Raw genomic sequence first — 26,676 nt, forward strand, 5'->3', positions numbered from 1 at the left:
ACCACAGGTGTTTATGTGCAAAACAATGTAAAATTTTTCAGCAGATGTATTCTTTACCAAATAAATTTAATAAAAGTGCAAACAAATAAGTCTGGGAGAGGAAAGGGCCTGTCCATTGTTTATATTATATTGTCTCTGAGATATCTCCTAATGCCAGAATAATACAATTTTTTTTGGAGGGCTGAGGTGAAGTAATCAGGGTTAAGTATGATGTGATTTTATGATACAGAACTAAGCTTGACATAGTTCAACATATTATTTTTTTATTTCTGTTGAAATTGATTTGGAATAAATGATGAATGCCAAAATTATAAAAATGCAATTTTTTTTCAATACCCATAGCCAAGTTTCTGGGAGTATTTAAATTGTTCTTTTTCTATCAGTATGCTTCAACAGTGACCTAAAGCTTTGCTGAGCTATTGGCAATTGTTGTTTAGTTAAATTTCTTGTATATTTGACAGCTATTAACATATTCCTAATCAACATGGATGATTAAAACTAGCAGTTCAACAGCCAGTGAACTTTTGGTTAGCATCATATAATATTTTTGCAATACTTGGTTTATTATGCTGCCCGAGATATAAAGACATTGTTTTTGCCTTTTAGACTAAAGCTGCACAGCTGATATCATTTCTATGCAGTGCATGACTGATTTTAATGGATGAGTTCCTGTCATTCAGTATAAGCAATTTGAGCTGTAACCCAGCCATTGGATGAGATGAAATATGCTTTCTCCAACTTACTAACTCACCATTTCTCTTCTGAAAATAGTGAATTAGTTGGAAATGGGGTGAAAGAATATATTTAGCAGATCCATGTTCTTTCTCAGCCTTAATAAGAGTTGTTACTGTTCTTTGGTCATTTTTTAGATGTGTCCAACTCTTTGTAACCCCATTTGGGGTTTTCTTGGCAAAGATACTAGAGTAGTTTGCCATTTCCTTCTCCAACTCATTTTATAGATGAGAAAGCTGAGGCAAACAAGGTTAAGTGACTTGCCCAGGGTCACACAGCTATCATGTATCTGAGACCAGATTTGCACTCAAGAAGATGATGAATCTTCCTGACTCCAGGCCCTGCACTCTATCCGCTGTGACACGTAGCTGCCTTCATATTTTCTTTAATAAGAATAGCATGGCAATTATCAACAAAATGCTACATAAATATAAGTAGTCTTTATTATGTTTTTTCATTATCTCTGTCCTTCATGTATTACTGCCTTTGTGGGGGAAAGATCTTTTAACTTTCTACTTCTGTCTTGCAATTGGATTAATCATAGAAATGTAGGTAAGAGATCATTTCTTCCTGCTCTCTCATTTTACAGAGGTGGAAATTAAGGATGGGAGAAGTCACATCACATAGTAAAAAAAAGCTGAACTTAAAATCGTGAAAGATCTGGGTTCAGATTCCAGTTTGCATATTTAATAGCTATATGATTCTGGAAATCTCACCAAACTGCAATTTCTTCATATACAAAATGAGGTAACATAACTTCTGGGATACTTCCCAGCTCTAGATGTGTGTTTCTAAGAACCTCAATAAATCTGATTCCTTATCTGCAAAATGGGGTAATAATACTTGTCTTGCCAACTTCTTAAGTGTCTTCTAAGGAAAGTACTCTTATAAACCTTAAAGTGGAATGAGTGTATTTATAATAACTTACGAGTACTAAGTAGTAGAACCCAGATTCAAATCCACTTCTCCTGACTCTTCTTCTTAGGCAGTGCCCTATTTTTCTGATTCAGTCCTTTACCCACTGTGCCATCAAAGGGCAGTTCATAGCTTGACCATTGAGATAGTCATTATTGTGCTAGATCTCAAGACAAAGCTTTTCTAGGTATTCACATTAAATTCTTCCCTTTCATGTCAAGTTATCTTCTTCTTTTCCTTTAACTTTTGCTGCTTGCTGAGACTACCCAAAGGTACAAAATAGATTTTTATATAGTTCTGTAGAGAGAATATTGGTTAACCACACTAGTTAACAATATCAAGTCTTTGGCAGAAATTCAGTGAAACAGCCCTTATCTGAAGGAACTTCCCTCTATGTCTGTGTAGACTGTATCCCTTCTGTTTACTATGTGAAATGCCAAGGCAGCAGCAAATTCGAGGCTTTCTTTTATCAAAATCTTAAGAACAATCACCTATAGTCAGTCTTTCACGCTTTCATAAAACACTACCACCTTGAGTCCCTTTGAGCTAGGTTCTTCACTGGGCTGTCCTATGACCATCATTCTTGGCTTAGCCTCACTCTCCATCTTCTAGTACTTCAGTGATTTAATCAACTGGTATAAAACTGCCAAAGATGATTTCTTTTATCTTTGGCAGTTCTTTGCTTCAGAGAATAATTGAGAAACCCATTTACCAGTCAGTATGCTTTTTGACAGCTAGGTGGTATACTGAATAGAGTACTGGGCCTGGTGTCAGGACATTTTGAGTTGCTGTGTGACACCAGCAAGTCATTTAACCCTCTGTCTGCCTCCATTTCCTCAATTGTAAAATAGGGATCGTAATAACATCTACCTTCTGGTGATGTTGTAAGAATCAGAAGAGATAATATTTGTAAAGCATTTAGCTCAGTGTTTGGCAGATAATAGGCACTTAATAAATGCCTGTTCCCTTCCATTGTTCCCTTCTCTTCTTTATTTGAAAATATGTCCTAGATAGGTATTACAAATTCCCTTCCTTCACCCTACCCACCAGTCAGTTGTAGGCAAAGCAACTTTCTAATTATTTGCTTCCTGATGTGAATTATGTGGAACCATTGAAGAGGTAGGTTCCATCTGTGCATATGGTAGTCACCCTTTATTTGACAGAAACTCAGTTCCTACCTTAGCAGGTCACAAAATAAAAATACCTTTTGGGACAGAAAACATTTTAAAACAATTCCAAGCACAAATACCACCTACTACAATAGCTAGCAAGGGTGATAAACCTTTATATAGTTAAGCTCACTAGTAAGTAACTTTGGGTTAAATAAATCAATTTGTAGAGAGCCACATTGTTTACTCTATACCATTCCACAATTGCAACATGACTGTAGGGAATAACAACCCCCTTCTCTCAAAGTAGCCTGAGTCTTTGGAAAGCTCTAAAGCCTGTGGGACATTCAGGTTCGAATAGGCCCGGAAAACCTATGTATATCATCTCGAATTTCCCTAGACTAAGTCAGGTTCCCAGTACACCAGGGAGGTACCTCCACAAATTCAGAAGCATTTTTGTAACCTCCTCTGGGTCTGGCCTAAGTCTAAGATAACACCTTTTTGCTTAACCCTTAAGCTTATTCTAATCATGATTTAAGCCCCAGAAAAAAAAAGGAGTTCAGACTTGTTTGCCTAGCAGACATATTTAGATTTTTGGGTAATTTGTAGTAATAAAACAATATAGAAGAAATTGATTTATGCTTTTGATTTATTAGGAAGATTCTACCTCCAGTAGAAGTTTGGAACCAGATTAAAATGTACTTGGGAAATATTTAATGAAATCAATAAAAATACAATAAAACATAGGTAATATCACATTTTAAAACTAGGCCAATATGCAGTCCACAGGGATATATATATATATATATATATATATATATGTGTGTGTGTGGGTTAGCTTCTGTTAGAATTTGAAACCACTGACCTATAGCTTTTAGGTTCTAGGTTGGCAATTGAGAATTAATTTCTAAAATTGAAATATTTATTTAGAATTTTCATGAAGGTAAAAGAAATTATTTCCTTTTTCTTTTTCTAGTTTGCATCTTGATAAAAAATTTGTCACTTTCCAAAGTGCCTTTTCAAGGTGATCCTATAATCGGTAAGTAATTTTTTCCTATCACCTAACAACTTCCAATCATTGTAATTTATTTTACTAGTTTATTATCTATTTATTCTCCTATTCATTCTCCATTGCTATCAAATCATGGTAACCAAAATGCTGTTAGGACAAGGTCATAGGAGTTTTCCATTTTAAAATTTCGAGAGGGATTTTGGGATAGTAGAATGTTAGACCCTAGAGAAATCCAGATACTTCACAAATACTCCAGTTTGATCTCTAAAATGTGCCAGATTGAAAGAAAAAGAAAACCCAAAGGAAATCAGCTATAAACTTTACCCGAACCAAGAGTACACAAAAATATTGCAAAAATCTTATGAACCCTGTGGAAGCTCTGAATAGATACAAGCCAGAGTAGATGGAAGGCATGGTGAAGTGGGAAGCAACATGATGTCACAGACCGGGCAGCCCTGGTGTCTTGTTGGAGGAAGAAGACCAGAACAGATCCAAGCTGGATCTTGAAGCAATGGAAAGAAAGACCCTCAATAAAGCCCAGTGCTAAGGTGGTACAAGAATCCCAGAGCATCAGGAGAAAGGCTTTAGTCCCAGGGTAGCCTCACAGCTCCAGTTATAGCAGAAGAAAGGCCCCAAGCAGTATCTGTACAGCCCCAGCATAAAGTTGCATCCAGATAACCTGGGCCTGAACCACAGCAGGAGACCAGGCCAAACAATTCCTAGAGAAGATGGGGCCTAGTTTTAACCACTGTAATCACAAGAAAGAATGATCTGCATATACTGTCCAGAAGTACCCATGGAGATTATGACACAGTTGCACGTCCTCAGCTCAGGCATAGGTTGATGATATGAGCAAATACAGTGAAGAAATACCTTGTACTGAGAGATGCTCAAGGAATAAACCCAGAAGCAGAAAGTAACTCAACAAAAAATAGAAGCAGAGCCTCAAAGAAAAAAAATGGGTCTACCAGAAAGACTGCAAAGTCCCTGAAATAAAGGCAAGAAAGAGGAAATAGATTGCACAATTTATTTTTCATTACCACCTTCCTCTCCTTATTAGAAAGACAGGTATAGGCAAAAAAGAAAAAGAAAAAAGAGCATGTAGGGAAACACAAAGGATGTACAGAAGTATTCAGTTAACAGTTATAGCCGTGAACACAAATCAGATGAATTCATCCATAAAATAGAATAAGCTAGTAGAATGGATTACAAAAAGGAAATTAACAATAAGTTATAATCACATTCTTAAAACAAAGACTCACATGTTAAAATGAAAAGCTATAGTGGAATCTACTATACTTCTATTGAATTTTTTTGAAAGTAGAGGTGACAATCATGATTTCAGAGAAAATTGAGATATGATAAAAAGGGATAAAGGGGAAAATTACATATTTAAAAAAATCAATACTGTTACATGCTATATATGCACACAATAGCATAGCATCTAAATACCTAAAAAGAAGTTAAGTGAATTAGAGGGAGACATAGATAATGAAATTTTAATAATAAGGAACTTCCTTGTACCATTTTTCAAATTAGACAAATCTGACCCAGAGATAAACAAGAATGAAGTGAAGGACCTGAATAGAACTTTAGAAAAATTAGAGATGATAGATTTCTGGTGATCACTGAATGAAAATAGAAAGGAATTTGCATACCCCCTCAGCTTACATGGCATCTTTATAAAAATTGTCTGTGTATTGGGGCAGAAAATCCTCATCTAAAATTCAGAACAGTAAAAATACAAAAACATAATTTACTGATCATTGCATCAGAGTAGTTAATAAATGGCTAGTGACAAAAGAATTAAAAATGAATTGAAGACTAAATAATCCTAAATAACTGGTGGGTCAAATAACAAATTAGAAAAATTTTAAAGAGTTTATCAAAGAAAATTACAGTAATGAAGCAACATATCAAAACTTCAGGGGTCCAGCTAAAGTAGTGTTTAAGAGAATTGTTACTATTCTGAACAAGAGAAATAAAAGAAAAAAAATGGGAAAGAAAGGGACCTAACAGTATGAGATTCCAAACTATACTATGTGGTAATAATCATCTAAATAATGACAAGGAGGTTGGTCAGTGTAACAGATTAGGTGCATAACATACAGAAGCAAACCTTAAATTAATTAATAAATTAATTAATTAATTAATAAACATTAATTAGGTGTTACTATGTGCTAAGCTCTGTACTAGGGGATACAAAAAGAGGCAAAGGACAGCCCTTGCCCTAAGAGAGGTTACAGTCTAATTGGGGAGACAATACGCAATCATACACACATACATACACACATATATGATTAATTTATATGTAGGATAAATAGAAGATAAATAATGGAGGGAAGGCACTGGAATTAAGAGAGGTTGGGGAAGGCTTCCTGTTTAAGGTGAGATTTTAGTTGGGACTTAAAGGAAGTCAGGAAGGTCAGTAGCTGGAGCAGAGGAGAGAGAACATTCCAGGAATGGAGAACAGCCAGAGTAAATGTCCAGAACTGAGAAATAGAGTGTCTTATTTGTGGAGGAGCCTGGAGGCCAGCGTCACAGGATTCTAGAATATCTGGGGGGAGTAAGGTGTAAGAAGACTGGAAAGATAGGACGCGACTAGGTTATGAAGGGCTTTGAGTGCCAAATAGAGCATTTTGTACTTGATCCTGGAGGCAGTAGGAAAGCCCTGGAGTTTATTGAATGGGGGAGGCATGACCAGACCAGCACTTCAGGAAAAATCACTTTGGTAGCTAAATGGAGTATTGATTGGAGCGGAGAGAAACTTGAGGTAGGCTCACCCACCAGCAGGCTATTACAACTATCCAGATGTGAGGTGATGAGGGCCTGCACTAGAGTGGTGACAGTGTCAGAGGAGGGAAAGGGCATATTTGAGAGATGTTACAGAAGTTAAGTTGACAGGCCTTGGCAACAGTTTGGATATTGGGAGTGCTAGGAAACAGAAAAACAATGTGGAAGAAATTAGATATAAACCAATACTTTACATCATATACCAAGATTAACTCCAAAAGAAGACATTACTTAGATATAAGAACTCCTAACATGAAACATACTGGAAGAGTACAGAGAAAGTTCATTTTTGCATCTATGGATAGGACAGGAGTTGATGACCAAACAAAGGAGAGACCAGATCACAGAAGAGAAAAATGGTCAATTTTGATTACAGTAGAACCTCGGTTTATGAATTTAATTTGTTCTGAGATTCTGTTTGTCATGCGATTCGTTTGTGTTGCAAAGTGAATTTTCCCATAGGAAATAATGTAAAGTCAGAAGATCAGTACCCCATCCCCAAAAATATTCATATAAAAATCACTATTTATAATTTTAAGTAACTTTTTTGTCCCTAATGCACCTGAAATACAATAGCAATGATTAGTGGACAATATAAACTAAAAATAAAACAAATTAACCTGCACATTACCTTTGAGAGGAGTCGTGACTGGCATGAGGGAAGCGTGAAGGAAGAGGAGAAAGGGTCATTGCTTGGAAGGAGAATCTCTTTCCATGAGAACATCAAGGATTTCAACATCAGGAGTGTTCTGTCTTATGCTACTTTCACTAAAAGTAAGACTAACACTACTGCCTTCACTTATTTTTTGTTTTTTAGAATCACTTTCATGTTTGGACCCATTGATTTTTTTTTCCTCCATGTTTGCTTCTGACTAGGAATCTATCTAACAACACTTGTTTCAGACATTTTTTCAGTGTCACGGAAATGACATTGCATTATTGTTAAAAAATATTTGTGGCTCTCATCGCTACAGCCTTATTTGGATGATGTTTTTCAACAAAATTTTGCTCCTTTTCCCACATCTGATAAACCTCCCTAATCTCACTTGATGTGAGGGATTCTTCTGACCTTTCAACCTCCTCCTCAGATGAGATATCCTTGGCAACCTCTCGCTGTTGTTCCTCATGCAGATCCATCAGTTCATCCATCATCAGCTCCTGGCTATGTTCTTCCACCAGGTCTTGAATGTCTTCAGCATCCACCTCCAGTCCCAATGTCTTGCCCAAAGACATAATTTCACTGACAACTGGTTTCTTTTTGGGAACGAACCCCTCAAAGTCACATTCAAGAATGCAGTTGGGCCAGTTTTTGCAAAGCAGAATTGAGCATTCTCTTGGTGACGATCCCAGGCTTTGTTGATGATCTTGAGGCAGGCAATGATGTTGAAATGGTCCTTCCAAAACTCTCAGAGGGTAAGGTTAGTGCCTTCAGTCACCTGGAAGCATCGCTGAAATAAAGGTTTTGTATAAAACTTCTTAAAGTTCAAGATGACCTGTTGATCCATGGGCTGGAGTCGTGGAGTGGTGTTGGGAGGAAGGAACTTGACCTTAATGAACTTGAATTCCTCCAGTAGATCCATCTTCAAGGCCGGGAGGATGGGCAAGAGCATTGTCTATAACCAGGAAGACTTTGAGTGGCAGACTATTTTCTTGAAGATATTTCTTCACTACAGGACCGAAGACTGTGTTGATCCATTCCACAAATAAGATCTGAATGACCCATGCCTTGCTATTGGACCTCCACATAACATTAAACTGGCTCTTCTGCACCTTACTCTTCTTGAGTGCTTGGGGATTCTTGGAATGATACACAAGAAGGGGCATGACTTTTTAGTCCCCACTTGCATTAGCACAGAACAAGAGGGTTAGATGGTGTTTCATGGGCTTGTGCCCAGGTGTTACAGTCTCTTCTGCTGTAATGTACATTCTCTTAGGCATCTTTTTTCAAAAAAGACCCATCTCATCGCAGTTAAGAACTTGCTGCAGCACATAATTCTCGGAAATCACCAGCTTTTCGAATTCACTGACGAAGGCCTCCGTTGCCTTAGTATCTGAGTTTGCTGCTTCGCCATATCATAGAGCGAACACTGCTGCCTGCACAAAGAGTCAACGCCGAATGAGGCCAATTAGGTGATTTACCAACCTGAGGTTCCTTTGTTTGACATATGAAAGCAAAAAAAAGCCATTGCCCCAGTTGAGCATCATCCATTCACAAGCCTTTCAAGTCTAAACATGATGTTTGTACTGTGAATTTTTGCTCGTCTTGCAAGACAAATTTTGTGAAAAATTTTTCCTCATCTAGCGAAGCATATATAAACTAGGTTACTTGTAAACTGAGGTTCTGCTGTATATAAAATTCAAAAATTTTTGTGTAGTTGGAGGAAAAAAGTCTTTGAAACAAATTTTTCTCATTGCAATCTCATTTCTAAGATACAAAAGAAATTGATTTAGATTCTTAAAAACAGAACCATATTCCAATAGAAAGTCCAAGAATTTGAATAGTCAATATTTAATGGAAGAAACCACCGTATGAAAAAAATGTCCAAATCACTAAGAATTAGGGAAATGCTAAGTAAAATAGGTCTTGAGTTTCCATCTCAAACTCATCTGATTGACAAAGGAGACAATGACAAATGCATTATAGGAAAACAGACACACTGAATTTACTGATGTTAGAGTTGTGAAATTGGTGAGCCATTATGAAAAGAAATCTTGACACTGTGAGCTGAAAGTCCCTATGCTGTGGAAAGGGAGAGAAGGAATTTGTATGTGCTAAACCCTGTGGGGTTGTACTATCATTATCCCCATTTTATAGTTAAGGAAACCGAGGCAAATAGGTTAAATGACTTGCTGAGGATAGCACAGCTAGTAAGTCTCCAAGGCCCAATTTGAACTCAGGTTTTTCCAACTCCAGGCCTAGCACTCTATCTACTGTGCCACCTAGCTGCCTTGATTATGCTACCCTTTGGCCCAATGACAGTACTAAGCATATACCTTACAGAGATCAAAAAGAAAGCAAAAGAACTCTTATATACAAAAAATATTTATTGCAGCTGTTTTTGTTGGAGCAAAGAATTGGGAACAAAGAGAGTGCTCATCAATTGTGGCATATGAATGTAATGGGATATTTCTGTGTCATACAAAATGGCAAAAAGGATGATTTTACAGAAACCTGCTGCAAAGTGAGCAGAACCAGGAGAACAATTTGTACAAAGAAAACAGCAGTGTTAAAAAACAACAACAGTATTTAAAAAGTCAGAAGAACGCACTGCCCAACCAGGATTCCAGAGAACACATTATGAGCAATGCTATGTGCCTTCTGTTAGATTGATGATTGATTCAAAATGCAGAATAAAATGTATTTTTTGGGCTTGGCCATTATAGGGCATTGTAAAAATATACTTGGCTTAATTATGCATACTTATTATGAGGATTTTCCTTTCCTTTTTTTTTTTTTTTGGTCATTGTTTAAATGGGGTAGAAGGGTGAGAAAATAAGGACTTATTAATTCAAATTTTTTTGAGAGAAATAATTTTTATATCTTTTTAACTAAAAGGAGTCACAACTTGACACAAAATGGGGAGGGACATCGATAGATGTCTCTAGATTTTTTTTTAGCACAAAACATTTTTAATATGGTCAGATTTTATCATCATTTCTATGATAATACATTTCCAAAAGCATTTTACCTTTTAAAAATTATATTTTTGTACATATTAGGACATACTTCCTTATCTGTTAAGCTAAGCCTTTGTTCAAGGGACTCTGTAGAGTTATCCAAGGGTACTTGCCTCTGTTCAGGGGTGGGGAACCTGTGGGCCTCAAGGCCACATGTGGCCTTTTAGGTCTTTGGGTGAAGCCTTTTCACGGGGTCCAGATTTTACAGAACAAATCCTTTTACTAAAGTGATTTTTTCTGTGAAGTTTGGATTCTGTCAAAGGGCCATACTTGAGGACCTAGAGGGCCACATGTGGGCTCAAGGCTGCAGGATCCCCATCCCTTCATCTATGTAAATCTACTTTTTCTCCTGAACTCTTTTTTTCTGAAAGAACTGATACACCAGGAAAACCAATATGGTATAAAAAGTATTAGAAAATCAATTTTTTTGTTTGTTTGGTTGTGTTTTTTTTTACTGCAGGTATTGCCTTTGCTACTTTATTAGATAAAATAATTCTTTGCTCTTTTTTAACAGGTAGCTGGCAGTGGTTAATAAATGATAGTTTAAAAAGTCTCCACCTTATCTCAAGCTCTTCAAGACAGCATATTAAGGTACAATTATCTTCGCACTCTTTGACTTTTAATAAGATCATGCCAGTGATTATTTTCTGTTTTTTTTTCTCTTATCATATGAAAGTGCTAAGTGTTTATAGAGGCAGTTATCTGGCACTGTGGATAGAGCACTATCCACATAGTGGCCTGGAGTCTGGAAGACCTGAGTTCAAATCCAGGTTTATGTACTTCCTAATTGTGTGACCCTGGACAATCTCTGTCTGCCTTAGTTTCCTCTATTGTAAAATGGGGATAGTAATAGCACCTACTTTGAAGAGTTGTTATGAAGATCAAATGAGATAATATTTGTAAAGTACTTACCACATTCCATGGTACATAATATCTAGGGAGATTGAGTGACTTGCCCAAGATCACACAAACCGGCAAAGCTTGAATTAATTTTGTCTTCATTCCAATACCAGCCTTCTATCTATGTGCTATGCTTACTTTCCTCTTATAATTTTACTAACATCATAATGTTATAATTTTGTATAGTATATTCTACCTTGATTGGTAGAACTCTGGTATTGCTATCAACGACAGTGATACCTGTGTTCTTTACTTTTTGTTCTTCTTGCAAATACTTGTTTTTCGTATTTTATTAGTTTCTTTCCTTGTTTGCAAATACAAATGACTTTTATAGTTTTCTGGCATGGTGCCAGAAACTCATAGATTTTTATATATAGACTAGTTGATTCAGAAGGGATCTTAAAGAACTGTGCCAACCATAATATAGATTAGGAGTGATAAAAACTTAAGTTGTCTTCCAGCATTCAATAACGTTATCTTTCTTTTTCCTATACTTTCACTTCTGTGCTTCTATATAAGTATTTTGAGATTAGACCTCTCATTTGTAGTTGAATGAAGTTTTTTACGTGCGTAGTACAACTTGAAGTAATGAAGGTAGTGGGAAAGTACCCTGACTGTATTAGTGTTATGTTATATCAGTATTGTGTTACCTTAGGCTTTGGAATTGTGAGATATCTATCATCTTTGCTGCTCAAAGGGGCCATTGGTTACCATAATATTTTTACTATCAGTTTAGATTTTTTTTTTTAATGAAATAAGACTTTTGACTCTTCAAACATGAATGGGACTTGGTCTCTAAGTTACTTTAGGCTCTTTCCAAACTCACAATTTCCATCCTGCCTGTTTGTTCTTAGTTATCTCATTTTTAATGTTATATCTTCCTGTGTACTTTATAAATAGTGTTTTTTTTCAAATTCTATTTTAATAGAATTATTTACCATTTAAAAATTATGTTACAAACCAATGACTGGCACATAGATACTTAATAAATGCTTGTTAGGTTGACTTTATCCATGCTTGTTTCTACTCATACTGGCCCCCTACCTATTTAATGTATGCAAAATTCTGTTTTCTGCCTCCATTACTTTGCACAGATTTTCTCCCGTGTCTGGAATGTGTTCCCTCCTTACTTTAGCCATGTAGAATGCTTAGCGTCCTTCAGAAAATGGCTCCATTGCTATCTTCTACTCAAGGATTCATCTAGTTAGTGTTTTCTCCTACTTCAAATTAATTTTTATTTTACTGATCTGTACGCTGTACATGTTATATTCATCCAAGAAATGTAAGTTCCTTAAGAACAGAGGACTTTTTTCATTTTTGTCTTTGTATCGCCTGCACCTAACAAGTGATTTGTGGGCACTTAATAAATGTTCACTGAATTCACTTCTTGAGAATGACATATCAAATAGAGCCAGTCTTTGCACATCCACCTGAGTAGAAAGAGAACTGGCATTTTAAAGTCAAAGGACCTAGGTTCACATCTCACCTCTTCACTGAGCCATTAGCTAACACATTTTGCCTTTTGGGGTTTCACTGTCTTCATTTATAAAATGAATCATTTTAAAGTGGGTTGGCAGGATTCCAGAAGACTGATGATGATCTGTGCTACTCACCTCTTTACAGTGACTGACAGATTCAAGTTACAAAATGAGTCATACATTTTTGGACGAGGATAATGTAGGAATTTCTTTTGCTTCAAAATGCGTATTTATTACAACTATAATGTGTGTTGCCCATTTTCAGATGTGTATGTTCACATGAATTGTCTAAACATAAATTACAGGGAAGCATCAATAGATTTCTGCCATCTTACTGACACCTGTACAAGACTTTTTTTTTTCCTGGCCCATAGGGGAGTGATAGAAGCTGTGTTGAGTCTGGCTGCTCTCTTCTCTCAGAGGGAGGGATACTGGGCTCATATTATATCTGTCTACCCTTCTAAATATTGCTGTTCTAGGTTCAAGCTATTTTCCTGACCGTTGTTATTATTCAGTTGTTCAGTTGTGTCTGGTCTTTATGGACAACAGTGATGTTACAGCGTTTTCTTGGCAAAGATACTAGAATGGTTTAGCATTTCCTTTCTAGTGGATTAAGGCAAACAGAGGTTAAGTAACTTGCCCAGGTCCACACAGCTATTGAGTATCTGGGACCAGATTTGAACTCAGGTCTTCCTGATTCCAGGCCCAGCGCTTTATCTATTGAGCCACCTACCTGCCTCACTTTCCTGATTGCTATCACTTAAAAGAGTGATGTATAGGTATAACCCAAATAATAAAGGTAAAACCCAAAGTTTATACCCACAGGTTTGACTCTTGCCAATGAAAAGCTATTTACATCAAAGATCATGACAAAGGGCGATGCAAAACCATTTATCTATCCAAATAACAAACAGAAATCAGAGAAGTTCTTCAAATTAGAATATAACAGAAAATACCCTAAGCAAATAGCCCTGCACTTAGAGCAGAGATATCTCTGCTCAACCAAAAGAGAGATCACAATCTCATCAAAAGAGAAATTCACCTAAGTCTCTGGGCAGGCAAGGTAAAAATCAAAGAAATGTGGAGCCAGCTTACCCCTGCATATCTACCTTTAGAAAACCTTTTTCCCCCTCTGTGGGTCTCCCCTTGAAGGGAATCTAGAAGCTTATGTATCTTATCTTCTAGCAAGAATGAAGAATGTCTCTCCTTTCAAAAGTGATTGCATCTACTCCACCCCTCTATTGAATCATCATTCTTTTCACCATTTAGGAGAATCTTAAGCAAATACAAGGTTTTACTGGAAATCTGGATTGTACAAGGTGTTGTTTCTTTTTAGATTTTTTTTCTTTCACATTAGGGATGAGGAAATTGGGAGAAGAAAATAAATGTGTGTTAATTGAAAAATAAACTTTTAAAAAGTAAAGTGCGTCAAGCTAAATGTTCTCTATACTCTTTCTAGCTATAAATCTGTAGTCTATGCAGGATTTTTCTGAAGAACTTTTTTTCTTCAAAACATGTTTTCTCTCCTTTTGCAATATTTTCTCTACTGTTGCAGTATTTTCTTTACTGTTTTCTCATAACTCTTGACAGTTTAGACATCACTTGTCATACTAATTTGACATTACTGAAATTGAGTTGTGATCTTTCCATTTGAATGTCTTTTCTGTTGAAGTTCGTTGATAAAACTGAGCTAGTTTTGGGTTAATTTCTGCTTGTGATGATGGTATTTTTTTCCTATTTTATATCACTGGATAGAAAGAAAAATCTATTGTTTAGAATGCCTTTAGTGTTTTGAGGACATTGACCCTGATGGAGAACCAGTTTATCTGCTTTATTTTTGAACTGATTAACTCCAAAGAAAATCTTTTATAGTACAAGATTGAAACATAAAAATATGTATATGTATGTGTGTGTGTGTGTGTGTGTGTGTGTGTGTGTGTGTGTGTCTTAGAAAGTAATGACATCACCTTGTTTCCATTTTTATTGATTAAAAATATAGAATCACTATGCTTATAGTCATTAATAGTACGGTTTTTTCTTTAGTTGTCTCTTCAAGTCTTATTATTGCATTAGAAGCTTTTTATAACCTCCCAGGTTTGACTTTATTTTAGGAAGCTGCTGTCTCAGCCCTGGCAACATTGTGCAATGAATACTACCTGAATCGCCAAGGAGAAGCTGATCCTGTTCTACAGGGTAGGTGATTCATAGGTCTTGTCTGTTTTCTTTAATTTATACCATTAATTATCCCTGTTGAGTGTACTGATAGAAAATGGAAAAAGAGGCCTTTAAACACCACCACTGTGGATTAGTATAATTATAAGCTTAACCTAGTTGTGTATAATTTTAAGGTTTACTTAGCCACTAGAAAACATATATAATAATTAATGTACACAAGCTTTTTGTTCTATGCGAAATATCGCCCTGGAGGGATTCAAGAGATAGGACAATACCCTTAATAGCAGGGGTTCTTAATCTGAGGTAGACAGAGCAAGGGGTCTTCAGATAGACTTTAGGGAGCCTGAGAATTTGAGTGGGAAATGAATGACGTCTTTATTTGATGCCAGGTAGCATAGGGGATCAAGCACCAGGTCTGATGTCAGGCCTCAGACATTCACCAGTTGCATCACCCTGGGCAAGTCACTTAACCTCTGTTTGCCTCAGTTTCCTCATCCGTAAAATGGAGACAGTAATAGCACCTACCCAGGATCATGTGAGGACTGAATGCCGTGAAAATTGTACAGCACTTAGCATGACGCCTGGCACAGAATAAGCACTGTATAAATGTTAGATATTGTTATTATGAATATAACTGGTTTCTTTGTAGTCATATATTTTATTTTGTGCATTTAAAAACATTATTGTGTGAAGGGATCCACAGATTTCACCAAAGTTACAATGGATTCCATACCATGAAAAAAAGGTTAAGAACCACCGCATTAGTGTCTGCTCTTGAATGGAGTTCCTTTTACATATACCATAAGGCAATTACTTGTCAATGTCAGTTATTGTCAATGAATAAACTGCTAACACAAGTTAATTCTTTAAGAACCGCAGTTTTGAATTTGAAATAATTTAAAGCACAGAGATGTCTATTTTTTTTCTAGGAAAGTCAGTGCATGAGGAATATAATATTGTATATGAGCAAGAAGTACCATTTTCTAATAGAATGTCCTATGGTACGGAACTCAAAAGGGAGAAAGTCAGGGGGAGATTTTGTGGCTTCATTTTTTCTAATGTGTGTTTTAGTTAGGTCTCAATTTGATAGGGAAGTATGTTTTTACAATAGTAATGTCACATTCGTGTAAACTTTTCAGCTTATGAAGCATATTCCTCACAAATACTTTCATTATAGGTTCATAAATTTAGAGCTGAGTGACACTTTAAAAGTAACCTAGTTCCCCCCTCTTGTTTTTACTCATGAGGAAACTAAAGGCCAGAGATGAAAAATGACTTACCTAAAGTCATACAGGCAATATGTTTCAGAAGTGGAATTTTACTTCTGATTCTCTGATTTCACTATTCTACCTTGTCTCTGACATAAGTAGTTTAAGCATTACTTCATACCGGGAAACAAAAGTCCAGAGTCGTGACTTGGATTGCTACTAGGTAGCGGACTTGGGACTCCAACACAGTCATCTGACTTTAAGTCTAGTGTCTTTTCTGGATAGAAGAGTTTCGATGGGTTTTCATGGTTTAGAGTAAGAAGTAACCTTTTCAAGGCCAATATCAAGAGTAGTTGGTAGTTACACCCCTATATATTTTTACCTCTTATCAACTTTTTGTGCTTCCTGTCTTTGTGGTTTGAAAGTGTTTAGGGTGATTTTTTCACAGAATTTGGGAAAGGTTGGGTAACGGTTTTTTATTTTTTTGTTTTTGAGGGGGGAAGGCAGGGCAGTTGGGGTTAAGTGACTTGCTCAAGGTCATACAGCCAGTAAGTGTGTCAGATGTCCAAGACTGGATTTGAACTCAGGTGCTCCTGACTCCAGGACCAGTACTGTACTCACTGCGCCACCTAGCTGCCACCTGGGTAAGGTTTTGATGGTGGAATTAGGGAAACGTTGGAAGAAGACTTGAAGTTGGGCAGCTTTTGTCATTTAGTTGGAAAACCACTTGTCTGGTCATTTCTCTGGCATGAACATGCGTGAGAATGATGAGAAAATACACGATTTTTAGACAAGTAAACAAGGCACATCAGTCAACTTTTTCTTGAGAATTTACCATATGCAAAACATTTTTTTGTGTTGTAAAGGGGATGCAAAAAACATAAAACTGAATAACTATCCTCAAGTATTTTATGATATAATGGGAGTCAAGTCTTGAAAATCTAAAACTACAGGGCAAGCAATTACAAAATATTAAGTATCTCCTTCAGGAGTTTACCCTCACTTATATTGGGGAAGATTTGCCACCTTCATTGAAAATTAAATAGTACAAAGCAGTAATGTGCTTAAATTTTTGCATGAATGGGTTTGACCGGTGGTCTCTAAAGTGCTAGCCCCTAAGGGGCCAGAGTATGACCCCAAATAGTCATGTTCTCAACAAATTGGAGGGTGGCAAGAAAGGCTTAAATCTAACCTCTTCAGGAGATAATCAGATCTTGGATTTATCTGTAATACAACCACACCTATCCTTTACCCAGTATCACCCAATATTCCCCATTTCATTCCTTCCTCTGACAAGCAAGCAGGCAGCCTCCCTCTTCCTGTACTTTACATCAAGTTCCTTAGGGCTGTTATGATCTAACTATATCCAAATCACTCATAGCTGTAGCTTCACAGGTGGCATTGGGCAAATTCTTCTCAGTTTATTAGCATACTCACCCACCTAGTTCAACTAGTGTCTCTGGGAGGTACTCCTCAGAGAATGAGCTCTATACTCTGAAACAGTGATCCATGAGTAAAGACTTTCTTGCTGCCTTTTGGGTAAGACACAAGTCTTTGAGTCACACAGCATGAACAGACAGATAGTTTAGAGTCTACATTACAGATTATTTGTCACTTTTCCTTTCAAAACCCACCTTTCTGCAGAATCTCCTTTCTTCCTTTGAGGTCTCTGCTATCCTTTTAGTCAAGAAGATTTATAGACTTTATTTCATTTTTGACTCCTCACTTTCATTCAGCCCACAAGTATCCAAATAGTTGCCAAACTTTGCCATTTCTTAGTTGACAACGTCTCTCAATGCTGGCAAAGATGAAGGAGTAAGAGGAAGCAGTACAGGCTAACTCTGTCAGCTCCAGTGAAGATTGATGGAGAGCATCAGACTGAGTGATGATTCAAAAATCCAAGGAGAAACCGTAGTAAGTAATTTTTTCAGCCAAGATTATCAGGGGAGATAACCAGAGAAAGGCCTTTGGGCAAAAGGATGGAGGTCCAACCATGTAGGTCCACGTAAAATCTTCAAGCATATTGACTAGGTTTGAACCTTTGTCTATATAATGGGGATGGGACAGGGTAATAGAGGTGAACATTTAGTTTTGTCATTCAGACTGCATATCAGGACTATGGATTCAATATAGACATTTGGACTTGGTTGCAGCTAAGAACCTGGAGCAAGGACAACCTGGAGCTAGGGACTGCAGAGAGGGGAATGCAGACTCATAGATGAGCCCATAGCTCTATCACTCAGACCCCTGAGTGGTACCTTGGGCTAAGCTCAAATATCTGGGCTAGAGCTTCCAGCTCATTGATCAGGGTAGGGAGCATTGACTAGGGGAAAATCTGTAGTTCTATTGCAGTTACCTGGCCTAAACTGTCAATGAGGTCCTTAAAGGTTACACATAGCTCACTGGAGATAGTTACATGAAGACCCAGAAAACATAGAACAGGACCAAACAAGGGCCGAGTAGTCCCTCCAAAAGTGTAAAAATCTAGTCCCTAACACAAGTTCTAAATTCAGGTGTTAAGAATGGAAGAAAAAATTAACAAAGAAAGACAAGGATAGATAGCTTATTATGGAGCCTGAGGCACCCAAAACAAAAGCCCAGAAGAGAATAATTCCCCAAAATATATAAGGAAATCTCAAATATAGCTTAGCTTTATGGTCAACTAGAATTCCTTGGAGAAACGAAGCAAGAGTTAAGAAATATTATAATATTATAAGAGTGCTGTAGAGGAAAGAACGTGAAAAGAAATGAGAGTTCTAGAGGATAGACTTTGATGGAGAATTAACAGCTAATTACAAAAAGTGCAAAACCTTATCCAAGTCAGTAGATTTGTTGAAAATTAAAGTGGACCAAACAGAAATTAATGAATCCATGATGCAACAAGAAATATTAAAGTAAAAAAATGAAAACATAGAAGAAAATTTAAAATATCCCATGTAAAATACATCTGTCCTGGAAAATATTTCAGGGAGAAAAAATTCTAATGATCACTAGACAGCTTGAAAGCCATGACCAAAACCAATACCAATCCCTATATACCATGGTTGGAGAAATCATGAATGAAAATTGTCCAGATATATTAGAACCAGAGGGAAAATGAAAATAGAACATCATCGCCAAAATCTAGAATTTTCATGTAAAAGGAAAAAATTAATGTGTGTACATAAATGTACATACATATACATTTATACACATACACATGTATATGTTACAAGCTGGGATAATTTATCCAGAAAAATTCATACTCCTTTTGGGGGAAAAAATGGATCTTCAGTGAAATAGAGGACTTCAAAACATTGCTGATGAAATAATCAAAGTGAGTAGATACTTTGGAATACAAACACAGTAACAAAAAACCAAACAAATCATTAAAAAGGTAAATATGTATGGGTAGTTAGAAGCAATCATAAACAAGGATGAAGTATTTACATTTAAGTAGTATAGGAAAAAACTGGTGTCTCCTGAGAGTATGAAACTCATCAAGGTCTGTAGAAGGAATTAAAGAAGACAAAGGAACCGAGATCCACAGGCATACTTGTGTAAGGAATAGGGACCCCTTTATTCTTTGAGTTTTATGCCACTGCTCTAATACAAGGTCACTTTTGCCCAAAGATGAAATGGACACCATCTATTTGGTCCATTCTAATCTCAGGGAATTTATATGTCTTGCAACAGGCTGTTAATTCACTTTACAATTCTTTCCTCCATAGCTCTCATTTCTTTTACACCATCTATTTGGTCCATTCTAATCTCAGGGAATTTATATGTCTTGCAACAGGCTGTTAATTCACTTTACAATTCTTTCCTCCATAGCTCTCATTTCTTTTACAGTGTTTTCTTCAACTCTTTTTTACTCTTTTAATCTCTTGCTTTATCTTTTCTAGTTGAGTTCTACCCAAAGTAAAGGAGTCTTTTTTTTTTTGAGTCATTTTCTTGTTTTATTTTTGTGTGTTGAGTTTTGCTGCCACCACAGTAGCTCATTAGATCATGTCATTTGTTTATTTATTCATTCATTTATTTATTTAGCCCTTTCTTTTAGCCTGCTTGATGATTTTGGTCTTGATATTAAGCCTATACTCTGCAACATTTCTAGAAGGAAAGTCTGGGCTGATTCTGTTGCTTCTTTTATTCCAGGATCCCAGGGATGTAAGCTTTCAGTATTTCTAAAGTGTTCTGATCCAGGACAAAGTCTGATTGCTGCCTCCATTATTCTGTACTCTGCAAGTTCCTGATTAGGTCTGAACTATGAACTGCTGCTAGACTTAGCCCTTATTAGCCATCTGAGAAACTCTTTTCATTCAGAGTAATGGAATTGTAGGCTTCCCTTTGGTTTGGGATTCCTGAAAAGAGCTGCTGTAAATATTTTTCTACATATAGGTTCTTTTCCTGTTTGGTTTTTTATCCCTTTGGGATACAGACCTAGTAGTGGTATTACTAGGTCAAAGCGTATTTGTGGTTTTATAGGCCTTTGGGAATAGTTTCAAATTGCTCTACATAATGGTTCAATAAGTTCATAACTCCACCAGTAGTGCCTTAGTATCTCAATTTTCCCACATCCCTTCCAAAATTTGTCAACTTCCTTTTCTATTGGCCAGCCTAAAAGGTATGAGGTAATACCTCAGAATTGTTTTAATTAGCATTTCTTTAATCAGTAGTGATTTAGAGCATTTTTTCATATGGCTGTAGATAGCTTTGATTACTTATTCTGAAAACTTCTTATCTTTTGATCATTTATCAATTGGGGAATTGCTCTTATTTTTTATAAATTTGACTCAGTTCCTCTATATATTTGAGACATGAGGTCTTTATTAGAGAAACTTGCTTTAAAATTTTTTTCAGTTCTGATTGCTAACTATATTTCCCTCTATCCTATTTCTCCTCTTGCTTATTCTAATCTCTCTTTCCTTTCACTTTGTCCTTCTTTAAAAGTATTTTGCTTCTGACTATCACCTCCCCCAATCTGTCCTCCCTTCTATCAGCACCTCTCTCTTCTCTTACCCCTTTCCTCTCCTACTTTCCTGTAGGGTAAGATAGATTTCTATACTCATTTGAGTGTGTATGTTACTCTTTGAGCCAATTCTGATGAGAGTAAGCTCCAAGTGTTCCCTGCCTGTTCCTCCATCTTCCCCCCAACTGTAAAAGCTCTTTCTTGCCTCTTTTATGTGAGATAATTTATCCTATTCTACCTCTCCCTTTCCATTTCTTTCATTGCATTCCTTTTCTCACCCCTTAATTTTATTTTTTTATATATCATCCTGTCATATTCAGCTCACACCTGTGCCCTCTGTCTATATATATACACTCTTTCTAGCTGCCCTAATAATAAAAGATTCTCATGAGTTACAAGTATCATCTTCCCATGTAGGAGTGTAAACAGTTTAACTTTATTAAGTCCCTTATGATCTCCCTTTTTTGTTTACCTTTCTATGCTTCTCGAGTCTGGTATTTTTCTAAAAATATCCCCTTCTTCATTTCTTACAACACAAGAATATTCTATCACAATCATATCCCACAACTGGTTTAGCCATTCTCTCTGAGGAGATGGGTATCGCTTCAGCTTCTAATTCTTTGCCACCACAAAAAGAGCTGATAAAAATATTTTGTACTAGTGGGTCTCCACCCCCTCCTCAATTTCTTTGGAGTACAGACATAGAAGGAGTATTGGTGGGTCAAAGTGTATGCACAATTTTATAACTCTTTGAGTATAGTTGCAAATTATTCTCCAGAATGGTTATGCTAGATCACAGTTCCACCAAGAGCGCATTAGTGTGCCTATTTCTCCCTCTAGCATTTGTCATTTTCCTTTCCTGTCATATGAACCAATCTGATGGGCGTGAGATGGTGTCTCAGAATTGTGTTAATTTTCATTTCTTTAATTATTAGTTATTTAGAGCATTTTTTTTCATATAACTGATTATTGAGAGTTTTCATTTCTTCTTCTGAAAACTGGCTGTTCATAGCCATTGACCATATTTATCAGTTGGGGAGTGGCTTTTGTATAAATTTGACCCAGTATTGAGAAATGAGCTCTTGATCAAAGAAGCTTGATGTAATTTTTTTTCTGAGTTTTGTGCTTTCTTTCTACTTTTGGCTTTATGAAATTGAAAATTGATACCCCACTTTATTTTATATTACCTGTTGATTGTGAATCACTGGAATCAGTACTTATGGATTATTAGAGTTAAATTCAATTGTATAGGCCTTACTATTAGAGTTTACAAGAGTTTAACTTCCGCATTTCTTTGGATCATGTCCTATACTCAATCTGTCTTGACCCTAAAAGAAGGAAGAAGGATGAGTCGATGTGGTCATAAGATGTTCTACCTAGTCATAAGTCTAGCACCAGACCACTCTCGTGTAGGGTATTGCCTAACATAGGACTTTCCAGAGGATGTCGACCAGTTCTGTGTTTTCCCTGTTGCCCTGGACTTTGGAAATCCCCTTTTGCAAGTCATCAAGATTTTGCCAAATGTAAGCCCACCCTACACTTTTACCAACTATATAAAAGACTTCTGTCTGCTGTAATGTATCTCTGATCACTGAGAAGCCATTGATTTCTATTTTTGGCAACTGCTAGTCTTGCTAATAAATAAATTATGCTTGGAACTTTGTGGCTCAGATTCTCTTCATGATAGATTTTTATTGTGACAGCTGCAATGGTTTTATTTGTCCAAAACCTTTGTGACTTTATGTAGTAAGAATTATTTATTTTATCTCCCCAATCCTATCTCTCTCTTGGTCATGAACTCTTTCCCTATCCAAAGATCTGACAGGTAATTTTCTTCATAGTCCTTTAATCTACTTATGATATCACCTTTTGTGTCTAAATCGTGTTCCCATTTTGAGCTTATCTTGGTATGTTTTACAAGATATTGGTCTGTATTTTTGTCAGACTGCTTTCCAATTTTCTGAGCTGTTTTGGTCAAATGATGAGCTCTTGCTCCAATAGCTAAAATCTTTAGGTTTATCAAAAACCAGGTTACTATGATCATTTACACCTATAAATTGTATACCTAATCTAGTTCTTTGATCAGTTACTCTATTTCTTATCTAGTACCTGATTGTTCTGATGATTATAACTTGGCAGTATAGTGTAAGATCTAGTACCAGTAGGACACCTTCCTTCCATTTTTTGTTCATTGAATTCCCTGATATTCTTGACTTGCTACCTTTAGTTGAATTTTGTTCTTTTTTTCCCTGCCTCTATAAAATAGTTCTTTGGTAGTTTGATTGGTATGGCACTAAGTAAATAAATTAATGTAGATAGTATTATAATTTTATCATTTTTTTATTACATTGGCTATGAGCAATCAATATCTGGCCAATTGTTTAGATCTGTCTTTAATTGCATGATGAGTGTTTTGTAATTGTGTTCATACAGTTCCTATGTGTGTCTTGGCAGATAGACTCCCAAGTATTTTGTGCTGTCTGCAGTTATTTTAAATGAAATTTCTCTTTCCATCTCTTCTTCATCTCTTTATTGGCTATATATAGAAATGCTGATTTCTTTAGGTTTATTTTATATACTATTTGTTTGCTAAAGTTGTTTATGGTTTCAATTAGTTTTTTATTTGGTTCACTCAGGTTCTCATAGCATCTGAAAGGAGTGATGGTTTTGTTTCCTTTCTGTCTATTCTTATTGCTTCAACTTCTTTTTCTTGTCTTCCTGCTAAAGCTAGCCTTTCTAGTACAATATTGAATTATAATGATATGATAATTGCTATCTGCTTTATCTTTGATCTAATTGAAAAGACATCTAGTTTATCCCAATTGCAGACAATACTTGGTCTTGGTTTTAGATAAATATTACTTGTCATTTTAAGAAAAGCTCTATCTAATCCTGTCTTTGCTAGTGTTTTTAATAGGAATTGCTGTTGTATTTTGTTTAAAACTTTTTCTGCATCTTTTAATATAATCATAAGATTTTTGTTGTTTTTATTTTTAATACAGTCAGTTCGTATGATTTTCCTAATATCGAACAAAGTCCTACATTCCTGTTATAAATCCCAGCTAGTCATAGTAGATGATCTTTGTGATATATTGCTATAATATCCTTTCTAGTATTTTATTTAAAATGGTTGCATCAATATTCATTAGGGAGATTGGTCTATAGTTTTTGTTCTCTGTTTTTGCTCTCCTTAGTTTAGATGTCATACCCATATTTGAGTCATGGAAGGAATTTGGTAGGACTACTTTAAATGTATTTTCAAATAGTTTATATAGTATTGGAATTAATTGTTCTTTAGATGTATGGTAGATTCACTTGAAAATCCATTTGGTCCAGGGGATTTTTTCCTACAGAATTCATTTATGGATTGTTCTTGGGTTATGGGTTATTTAGGTATTCTGTTTCCTCTTCTGTTCATTTGGGCAGTTTATATTTTTGTAAATATTTATCTATTTCACTTAGATTGTCAGTTTTATTGGCATATAATTGGTTAAAGTAACTTCTAATAATTGCTTTAATTTCATCTTCATTGGTGGTGCATTCACCCTTTTCATTTTTGATCCTGGTAATTTTATTTTCTTCCTTTAAAAAAATTAGAAAATGATTTATCTTTTATTTTTTTCATAAAACCAGCTCCTATGGTTTTTTTATTAGTTCATTTAAAATTTTTTTTCAGTTTTATTAATTTCTTCTTTGAATTTTAGAATTTCTATTTTGATGTTTAATTGGAAATTATTCTAGGTTTTTGTCTTTTTTACAGATAGTTCTTGCATTATTTAATTTAGATTATGCAAATTTGATTCCTCAGCAGGTGGGTGGCAGTATCCCCTCACCTGCCTGGGTTCCAACTCCTGGCAAGCAGCCGCACGGAGCAGTAGCATCCAGGGTTCTCTGTTCTAGGCACTAAATCTGCTCCAGGATACAGAGGGGCGTGGGGCCATGTAGAGAGCCCAGCAGGTGGTGGGGGGAGGGAGAGGTCTGCAAAATGGTCCACTTACATGAAGCAAGAACTGGCTATATTTGCATTCCTAATTCACTGATCTGCTCTTTCTCTATTTTATTGATGTAAGTATTTAGAGATATAAAATATCCCCTAGTACTGCTTTGGCTGTATCCCACATATTTTCGTAGGTTGTCTCATTGTTTACATTATTCTTAATGAAATTACTGATTGTTTCTGTGAGTTGTTGTTTGACCCAATCATTCTTAGCAATAAATGGTTTAGTTTTTCATCTCTGCTTCCAAGGACTTTTATTAAATGTAATTTTTCTTGCATCATGTTCTGAAAAGGGTATTTTTACTATTTCTGCTTTTCTGCATTTGGTTGTGAGGTTCTTATGCCCTATCACATGGTCAGTTTTTGTGAAGGTGCCTTTTACAATGGAGAAAAACATACACTCCTTTCTATTGCCATTCAGTATTCTCCAGAAGTCTATCATATATAACTCTTCTAAAATTCTATTCATCCTCTTAACTTTTTAAAATTTATGTTTGGATTTGTCTTGGTCCGATTAGGATAAATCGAAGTTCCCTACCAGTAAAGCTTTACTGTTTGTTTTTGTAATTAATTTAACTTTTCCTACATGCAATTGGATGCTATGCCATTTGGTACATATACAGTTATCTTTTCCACATCACGGGGTATAGGGGTACAGTAAACATTTTTGGCTCTCTCTTCATATTAGAGAAGGAGTCTGAATTATTATGGTATTCAAAGATAAAATATGTTGATATTATACGATACTATATATACATTTTATATATTTCTGAGTTAGTAAAACTTTTTCTGTATTGTCTGTTGGTCTTTGCATGTTGTCTGTGGCTTTTGCAAAACTCCCCCAAAATTCCCATTTAATTTCTTACGCTGACCTGCAATATATCAAAACTGTGATGGGGGAAGTCATGATGTGGAAAGGATAACTGTATTTTCAGTATTGATACTACTTCATTGTCTCTGGTACCTTTTAGCAAAATGTAGCTTCTCTAATTATCTCTTTTAATTAGGTCTAGTTGTGTTGTCTGAAATCTTGATTGCTACACTTTCATTTTTTACTTCAGTTTGAACATAATAGATTCTGCTCCAGACCCTTATTTTAATTCTGTGTGTGTCTTTCTGTTTTGTGTGTCTCTTATATACATCATCTTGGTAGATTCTGTTTTCTTATCTATTCTAATATCCACTTCCACTTTATGGTGAATTAATCACATTCACATTCACAGTTGTGATCACTGAGTATTTCCTTCCATTTTCTTCTCTTATATTTATCCTTCTCTTTTTATATTCTGCCCCCTCGTCAAAAATCTATTTAGCTTTTGATAATTCCCTACCTTAATTTTCCCTCCCTCTTGCCCCCCACCTCTTTTTTTGAGCCCCTTCTTTTCCTACTTCCACATTAGGTAAGATGAATTCCTATGCCCAACTATATGTATATGAATGTGTATGTGTCTTTATGATTTCAAAGCAATTTTCCTTTACACTTTCTTGAAATATAATGTCTGCCCCACCCCTTTTTTTGGGTCATGGTTTTCAGGTAGTTCAATAATTCTTAAGCTCTTGCCTCTTGGTCTGTTTTTTTCAGATTAGTTGTTTTTCTGATGAGATATTTCAGACTTCTTTTTTCATTCTTTTGACTCTGTTTTATTGTTTTTTGAAGTTTCATGGGATCATTGACTTCTTCTTGAACAGTTCTAATTTTTAAGAAGTTACTTTCTTCAGTAATGTTTTAAT

At 35.8% G+C, this 26,676-nt stretch overlaps 1 protein-coding gene across 1 annotated transcript in view; it reads left to right on the forward strand.

The window, feature by feature from the left end:
* TBCD (tubulin folding cofactor D) overlaps positions 1-26,676 on the forward strand; it is a 497,899-nt gene that overhangs the window by 326,734 nt on the left and 144,489 nt on the right. The window contains exons 25-27 of the mRNA XM_036767571.1: positions 3,733-3,795; positions 10,754-10,830; positions 14,729-14,810. Coding sequence (XP_036623466.1) covers positions 3,733-3,795; positions 10,754-10,830; positions 14,729-14,810 — 222 coding nt within the window. The remainder of the gene's footprint in view (positions 1-3,732; positions 3,796-10,753; positions 10,831-14,728; positions 14,811-26,676) is intronic.

The sequence above is a fragment of the Trichosurus vulpecula genome, chromosome 7, assembly GCF_011100635.1.
Source record: "Trichosurus vulpecula isolate mTriVul1 chromosome 7, mTriVul1.pri, whole genome shotgun sequence".
In the NCBI taxonomy this organism is placed as follows: domain Eukaryota; kingdom Metazoa; phylum Chordata; class Mammalia; order Diprotodontia; family Phalangeridae; genus Trichosurus; species Trichosurus vulpecula.